Source organism: Austrofundulus limnaeus, unplaced genomic scaffold (genome assembly GCF_001266775.1).
Source record: "Austrofundulus limnaeus strain Quisiro unplaced genomic scaffold, Austrofundulus_limnaeus-1.0 Scaffold77, whole genome shotgun sequence".
NCBI classification, from domain to species: domain Eukaryota; kingdom Metazoa; phylum Chordata; class Actinopteri; order Cyprinodontiformes; family Rivulidae; genus Austrofundulus; species Austrofundulus limnaeus.
In genome coordinates this window covers 1,417,538-1,426,078 of record NW_013952479.1, presented here as the reverse complement: position 1 = coordinate 1,426,078, position 8,541 = coordinate 1,417,538, and the positions used below count along the sequence as shown (strand labels likewise).

The 8,541-nt window shown below is 40.2% G+C and overlaps 2 protein-coding genes across 2 annotated transcripts in view; one reads left to right on the top strand and one right to left on the bottom strand.

The window, feature by feature from the left end:
• The window catches only part of si:dkey-1k23.3 (heat shock protein beta-1), a 5,208-nt gene extending 3,251 nt beyond the window's left edge, over positions 1 to 1,957 (top strand). Inside the window, exon 5 of the mRNA XM_014011158.1 lies at positions 1,474 to 1,957. Coding sequence (XP_013866612.1) covers positions 1,474 to 1,848 — 375 coding nt within the window. The 3' untranslated portion in view covers positions 1,849 to 1,957. The remainder of the gene's footprint in view (positions 1 to 1,473) is intronic.
• Positions 1,958 to 4,096: 2,139 nt separating this feature from the next.
• Positions 4,097 to 8,541, bottom strand: part of hspb8 (heat shock protein b8) — a 14,969-nt gene continuing 10,524 nt past the window's right edge. Inside the window, exon 3 of the mRNA XM_014011157.1 lies at positions 4,097 to 5,122. Within this exon, the coding sequence (XP_013866611.1) occupies positions 4,948 to 5,122 (175 nt within the window). The 3' untranslated portion in view covers positions 4,097 to 4,947. The remainder of the gene's footprint in view (positions 5,123 to 8,541) is intronic.

Sequence of the window (8,541 nt, the reverse complement as noted above, 5' to 3'; positions counted from 1 at the left end):
TGCTGTGGTGGGTCACATTTGGCCCACAGGCCTTGAGTTTGACACATGTGGTTCAAACGATATATCGATGTGGATCGATATATTTTTACACCCCTAGCTCATTCATTTACTTGTTCATAGATTATATTTTTCTGCTAAATGGAAACTTTGAGTCAGTAGTTGGTTAGCTCGGGTTAAAATAAAAAACAAGGAATTAAAAGGTACGAAAGGTTAAAATGTCAAATTACACGAGTTTGAGGCCATTTCTGATTTACAGATCCATGCTTTCGTAACCAGGTACCAAACAGAGTCAAAATGAACCCATTCTGGATCTAAACTTGTTTTTTTATGCCAATTTTAATGACAAGGACTAATTTTAGAATATATTTAATTACAGTGTAAGAAAAATACGTGTTCAATACGACTGAAGTCAAGCTGAAAACACCACTGTTAAATAAAATGATTTGTGGTAGGAATAAAATCATACAACACCAGAATTTTGAAAACCGAGTGAGGTTTAATAGTCACTGAGCTGACAAGGAAAACCACACTGGCCAAAATCCAGGAAGTGCATCTTTTTATACGATTCTTCAATGCCTGAGTTCGCCCCCTACTGACCTACGGCTGAATCACAGGCATTCATCCAGTAAACTCAACCTAATGTTGTCATAACGGTTCACTTATGTGTTGTTTATGATTCGGACATGTAACTATTCTATATCAATTAACACATAATAGATTAATAATAGATCAAACATTATAAAAAGGAAACCCTAATAATCTAGTGTTGTGCTTCTAACATCAGTACTAATCTGTAATAACTATACATTTCTTTAACAGAGTTGTACAGTAAGTACCAGTAAGTACAAATACTTTGTTACTGTACTTAGGTCGAAATTTTGATTATCTGTACTTTATTTTTCAGCGTACGTTTTAATTTTACTCATCACATTTTTATACAATTATCTGTATTTTCTACTCCTTATATTTTTGAAAAAGGTAACCAATAGAAAGTTGTTTCTCCTATTTTATTCCAGGTTGTTATTATTAAAAAAAATACTTCTCCTGGATGGAGTGAATTTAATTGTGGTTGGATAAGAAGTATAAATACATACAGTTCTGATACTTTACTACTTTGTACACAGTCCATCACAGCTGCACTCCATTAGAAAAAAATATTTTTTGGAGAAGTCACCTCCCAATAAATGTCATTTAGTAAAATCACATTTACTGAAACCTTTTACGTTTGATACTTAAGTGTTTTTTGTGTCAGAAATTTACTTTTGATGCTTCAGTACAAAAAATGTCAGGTACGTTAAGACTTTTACTCAAGTTTTATTCACCAAAGTATTTTTATGATAAGCTACTTGTACTTTTACTCAAGTATCACTTTGAGGTACTGTATAAAACACTGTTTAATTATTAGAGGTATCGTCTTTAAAAATATTAAAGTGACGCAAAAATTATTTTGTGTTTCTTTCAATCTAAATGCAGGTGGAAACTGAGGGTGAAGAACAGGAAGCAGAAGACAAAGAAGAAGATGTTCTTGATGATCAGGAACAACCGAGCAGCACCGCATCCAAACAAACAGCTGAAGAGAGCCACCCTTCAGCGCCTGCAGAGGACAAAAACTTAGAGAGTCTGCAAAAACCTGAGCAGCACAAAGCCCCCGAAAGCCCTGAAGACCCCGGTACATCAACCCAGCTGGAACACAGAGAACCCGTCACAGATGATGGAGACATCCAGGTGAAGGAGGAGGGAGCCGAGGAGCTTACCCAGCCGGAGGAGCAGGATCTGGGCTCCAGTCCACCGAGCGACGTCCAGCAGGAGCTGGAGGCTGCCGACACAAAACAAGAAGCTGCAGAGTAAACAGAACCACATCAGCCTGTTCGCTCTGCTTGGACCGGTTCTTTCATGCAGCAGCTAAAGCCGTGTAACCGCTGCCTTTAGAGCTCCAATAAAGAAACAGTGAATCAAACTGGGCCTTCATATTTATCCTCTCACTCCCTCTAATTCATGAACACATCTGCAGCTCTGAATCAAGTGATTATCACTGATACAATCCACAGTTAACCTTGACAACTAAACAAAATTGTAAAAAAAAAAATCTGTTATGATCTTTAATCAGGCTCTACATGTTTGCACAGCTGTGCCTTTTGTCACTTCGACATAAACGCTTTCGCCCAAGGAGAAACAGGCCTAATTCCAATATGGCTGTTACCATGGAAACAGCCTAAGTGTTGAGTCCACTCATATAATCTAATAGCAATAAACACAGCAGTTCATGAGAGTGCAGCACATCGCGTAGTCTTTGCAGGAACCAGAACCACGAAAGTCCTTTTTTTAAATTATTATTTTAATCTTATTCAGCAGAGCAGCTCCAGCTGGAGACTTTTAAAGATGCAATATCATGTAAAATAAACTTTTTTGAGTTTTGTATCATGTTATAATCTTATACTCATAAAAAAAACATGCCCAAAGCCTTGCTCTGACTCATTCAGGCATGTTTGAGAAATCCTGCAGTGTTTTTAGGAAGCCATGCTGAGGAGCAAAACGACAGGTGGGAACCAGAAACGCCTCTGGGACGTGTCTTTAAGCCAAACTTCCTCATGGCAGAGCACACCCCCCATCCCCACAAACCCCGCCCATGACTCCTGCAGGCTCTCCAGTAAAAGTGAAAGTGAAACCTAACTGTCTGCTAAGCTCCTAACACTCCTAACACTCCTTCTCACTCAGTGAAGCTCTTTTCAGATCAAAAATACCTTTGAGGAAATGTATCTTCAGATGCCAAATAAACTGCATCATAGCACCTCCCCCCGCACTGAAATGGGCGAGACAGAAGCAGAAGGTGGTTCTTAAAGAGACAGAGGCCAATTTCAAGGCGTTTAGAAGAGGAAGTGATGAGAAGATAAGTTTATTTTCTATTTAAACATAAAAACTGCATTTTAATAACAACTAAAGGTGACTTATTATGGTATAATATTTAAATGTATGCCTGAGAAACACATAATATTGACCCTTTAAAAATTTAGGCTGTTGATTCCAGCACTCAGAGAAGATACATTGTTTTTGCGTCACACAATAGAAAAAAAAAAGAGATGGAACTGGCCCAATATTTTCAGTCGTATTGAGAAGCTCTGGCTGGAGTTCCTGAGCGAGTCGGGTCCAGCACAGCCGGCTTTAAGCCCCCCTCAGTTCTCTGTTATCCAACAACAACACCACAGGCTCTCTGGAGCGAGGCCTGCCGGTGGCACCGCTTTAAAAACAACAAGGATATTTAGACACATTGAAAGACGGGCGAGACATTTTTATTGCATTTTTTTCAATAGAAAGACATCAGAAAAATGAGTCAGAACCAAGCAATCATCTTTTTTTATGCAGAAAAAAGTACAGCCCATATTGCAAAAGACGTTGAACCTCAGATTAAAACTTCAAATAATTTGTCACATATAAAAGTATATTTACATTGCAGCATTAACGCACACAATCATAAACCCTTTATAAGTTTAAACTGTCGAGGACTACAAATAAACAAAAAGGCACGTTTGTTACTTTAGAGAAATCGTTTCTGCTGAATGAGTTTCCTTTTACTAAGAATCTATTCTCTAACATGCAGCTTAATGGCTTCTGATGCATCAAGCTGCTAAAAACCTGATCAAAACACCTCCACGGTTTTGTAAACAATGTCATCAGTAAGCTAGGCTATTTATAATTCCTGATTACGCAATCATGGCTAATTAAGGACAGCGCCAATGAATAGTCAAAACAGAGCATAAAAGATCTGCTTCAAAGAGGCATAAACTGTTAATAACTGTTAAATAAAAACCAGCGTATGAACTGAAGATGGATTACAAATGAGGGAAATAATTGTGGGAAGACTGTGATTATATTTGAAGAATCAAATATACTAAGGATCACAGACTCTCAGAAGGAAGTAATAAAATCAGTGTTGCTTGCAAAATGCAAAGTACAAAGTTGAAATAAATGTTTATGAATGTTTCTGTTACTTTAGGGTTACATCTTCTTATTCACTTATTAAAAGTAGACACATCAAGTTTTAAATCCTTCCTTTTCACATTTAAATCATTCAGTTAGAGTCTTTATAAAGTGGAACTACAACACTTTGGTCTGAATTCCTCCTTATTTAAACTTTACCAGCTCCTCTTTCACCACTTTTCTGCTGTGTGTCTCTCAAAGCAGCTGATTTTGTTTCGGTTCCTTTAAGATGCTTCAAGCCCCGCCTCCCTCCTGCTTCCAGACCGGTCCACTCCCGTTTGAGAGAGGAGGTTAGCAACTCGCATTTTGTTGAATATTTGGAGACTCTTGATGTGCAGGAAAGTTTAATTTAGCTTCTCTTGGTGCTACATATATGTCTTTGTATTCTTGAGTGTTTTCTTGTCGACATATTTTCGTTAATTTGTAAATAAAACATTTAAGTGCTGCTAAATAATCGTATCGCTGCTGTCAAACCACAAAAATGGTTGAAGTAGGTGGAGGGGGCCAGGGTGTGAAGTGCCTCATTTGCATTTAGAGAGGCAGCACCAAAATGAGCTGATCTGAGACACGCCCCAGAAAAGGGGCGGGACTTGTGGAGTTACAATGAGGAGGTCTACATTGCGGTTAAAGATTTTAAAGCATTTGTCTACTTTAACTGCAGATTTTGGAAAATGATGATCCACTTTACAACTTATACATATTAAGTAGATGAATGAGGCAAAAATAAATGCTGAATTATTTGCTAATGACCTTTCAGAAAGAGTATTCATTAATAAACTCTACATGTTAGTGGGAGGATGAGGCGTTTGTGTGCAACTTGAACATGGAAGTTTTAAAAGGACTTGCTGGTCCTGATTGATACGACACATTTTAATCCTTTAAACTTCGACTAGATAAAGATGAAAGGCTACGTGTTTCATGTCCAACTAGTGACCGATTGTGGAGGACCATGTGCTCCGTGAGCCAGGAAGGTTAGACCACGGGGGCCTCCTGGACCTCTGGGGCCTCCGCCTCCTGCGTTTCACCTCCCTGGGAGCCTTCGCTGCTAAAAAGGTAGTACGGAGGCGTCTGCCGAGCCTCGATGATCAGGACCCCCTCGGGCGACAGGGAGGCAAAGACTGTCAGGGGGTCCACGTCGGCGGGGATCCTAACAGAGAAGAAGAGGGAGAGTTAGAAAAAACATGTAAAGTTTCAATGTATTTTAGTGGAAAACGTTTACAGAAAGTCTGCGTTCAGAACGTTACAGAACATGTGGGAGGAAACAAACGCCCGACTTAAAGGAACAGCTGAGAGTCCAACGCACACAAACTCTGTTCTTCGTCAAAGCTGTGTGGCCAAATATGGGTACTGAAGGTTTTCTGCGTGAGCAGCCAAGTGGTTCAGGGAGTTAATCTAAACAGCAGGCCGCTGTCATCAGGACGCTGGGAGAGGAGGCAGCTGCTGCTCTGCCCTTCTTTTAATTAGAGAGGACCCTCCACTTGTTTCCCACCCCCCTGTGAAATAAAAGTCAATGCGAACCCAAGAAGCACGGAGAAGAAGCCAGACAGAGACGTCACGTCTATTTCTGTAGACACACATCATGCAGAAGATAATCCAGTTTACTGGTGCACTTCCAGAAACACACGGAAATCAGTGATATATGGATGGAACAACCAGAAAAAATACTTAGTAAAACTAATAAAAAACTGATTCAATGATCCAAGCATATGTTTCTAACTGTTGAGTTACAGTCGATCCAGTTTGGGTAGAATAACATAGCTGCTCCTAAAACTTTAGAAGCATGAAGTGAAAGGCCAAGAGCTCTGTGTCAGGACAGAAGATGAACGGAGGCTCAAAGTCTTAAAGAAAAACATTCAGAGTTAACGTGAAAAACTGCAACTGTTCTGTTCTGCATTAAGTCACACAGCTTTACTATATGAATCCATACAGTTGTTTCGCACAATCGTTTCAAAGTGAAAGAATACTCGTGCCCCCAAAAATTACGTCATCGTGCTCTGCCACCCCTTCTTGTCACACCCCGCCGGCAGATCTTTTTACCTCCCTGCCGCTAATGAGTTTATGTGATTGGTCAGAAGTTTGGGAGCATCTTTGTTTATGCTGAAAGCGCTCAGATGCTACATTTTGTTCCAACGACTCGCTTCCTGAATACGACGGTTGTAACCAGAAGATCGTCAAATGGCCAAAAACTCATGAGTGGAAATAAAAGAGATGTTTTGTATGGAGGAGTCTGTAGCTGCGTTTCCGTTGCAAATGTGCGCAAAACGTTGTCGATATACTGTTAATGTCGAAAAAACACAGTTTCGCAACTGCAGTGTTTCCATTAAGTGAGAAATGCTATTAAAGTCACGCATGAATACGTTTGTTCTCGCGATAAGTCATTACAAACATGGCGGCGATGGATGTAAACACATAGCATGTTGCTACCACGACACTAGCGCTCATCAGCAGATGAGACGTTGGCGTCTTTTATTGAAGCTTTCCAGCGACAAGTCCCTACTTGGGAGCGGCTACGTATGCTGTGTTTTTGGGAAATAGTAGTCGGTGAGTTTACTACTTTCTTTTACTACTTCTGTGATATTACTACTACTTCTATTTCCTGTTGTCTTCTTCGTCGTCATCTTTTTCGCCAATAGAAACAGCCGGTTGTTGATCATGTGACGCCTGTGATGCAAAAAAAGTGTTTCCATTGCAGTTTTGCGAAAAACACAAATTTCGACACGGCCGAAATACAACTTCATCCTAGCGCAAAAACATTTTGTTGAAAAACTTGATTTTTTCGAAACTGTCGTGTTTCCATCGAGCAAATTTATTTTCGAAATTCTAATTTGCGCATTTTCATGGTCAATGGAAACGAAGCTTGTGTGAAGCGTTAACGGGGACAGATTTGTGGAAAAATAACAGCGGTTCAGAGTTTTGTTTGCGTAGACTCCAGTGGGGAGGAACCTCGTGCAGTGACACATACCGCAGTGGGAGGGGTTTCCCAGCAGCTTCCATCATTAAACCAATTTTAGCAAAACAAAGCTGTTATTTTTTGACAAAAGTCTCTTCTGTCAGAGGGGTCTCATGTGGGACCTGAGCCGACTCTTATCGGTGAAGTATGAGGGGTTCGTTTAACTTCGGCGAGTGTTTTGTTTAATCACTGGAAATAATTTTGTACGGCTGCCAGTAAACTCTTTATTTCTGTTAAGACTGTGCTGCAGGGAGAAAGTGTACACAGTGTGTGTGTTTGTGGAGTGTGTGGTTCTCAGTTCATTAGTGTCGTTTGGAGGCAGAATGTGAGTGCCCGGCGGGACAAACACTGAGGTTTTACAGATAAAACAGTGAGGTTCAGATGTCACCTTTACCCTCAGAACTGAACAGCTTTGGTTAATAACTGACTTTTTTGTGCTCGTTTGGAATTAAAGCTTCCACGGACACGTCCGCTCGTAAACTCTGCTGCGTTAGCATCAAAGCGTTATTTGTTGTGCATTTTCAAAGTGCTTGGTCATCAGCCCTCTGCTTTTTTTTAAAGAAAAGCCCTAATTAAATTGATTTTAGTTCACTCGATAAACATTTTTATGCTAAACTCGTAGAAAGCAATTTATCTTCAGTGCGTTTTTTAAGTAGGACTTTTTTTAAAAGGCATTCATAAATGTAATGCTGTGTACAAATAAAAAACAACAAACTACTGCAGGTTAGAAAAGAACAACATCCTCAGCCATTTTAAAAGACAAACTGTAACTATTCTGTAAATGATCTCGCTGCAGGTTTGTCTATTGGGGACAGTTATTTATATACATCATGACCTGTTCCAGTGCCCCTCTGATTATCCATCCTGACTTAAAGTTTTCATTCACTCGGAAGTGCAGACCTGATCTGGCCACTTTCCAATTAGGTTGTAGTCTATATGAAGCGTGGGGGGGCTGCAGGGCACCGGCTTTCTAATTAGCCGACAGGAAATTAGCCAGACTTGATTGACGAGCCTGATTCACACCAGCGATTAGCTCTGGTGTTTGAAGTCCTCCCAGTGTCCAAGGTGGAGGTGAAGAAATAAAGGCTTCAGTCTACCAGCATGTGTATTTTCTGGAAGATTCTTCTGAGCCAAGCTGAGATGCTCTTTGTTATTTATGTTATTTAAGGGGGGGGGGGGTAATTACGTATTTTCCAGGCACATAGTTCAGTTCTATGCCACAATCATGTAACTATGTTACCTTCAGTTCTTACGAAAATACTGTTTATATCAACGATAAATGTGACTTTGCATCACAGTCTATCTGAACACCTTGAAATAAGAACCTCCTACCATTTCGGACACTCCCACTTCAGCACGTCTTCACAACAATGCTTTGGGGGAGGGGTGCTCTTTGGGGCAGGAGCTCGGCTGTGAATTTGAGCTCCAGGGAGGAGCTTTGTGTAAATAGGCGGAGCTTTGTACCAGCAAGTGTTCAGGCAGCTCCGTATGACGACCACAGGAGATTCAAGGATTTCTCAAACAAGAATGAAAAAAGCAACACCCTGGGTGTGTTTTTGATGAGGGAATGACATTATAACATGATATAAAGCTCAAAATAGTCTTTTTTGTATACC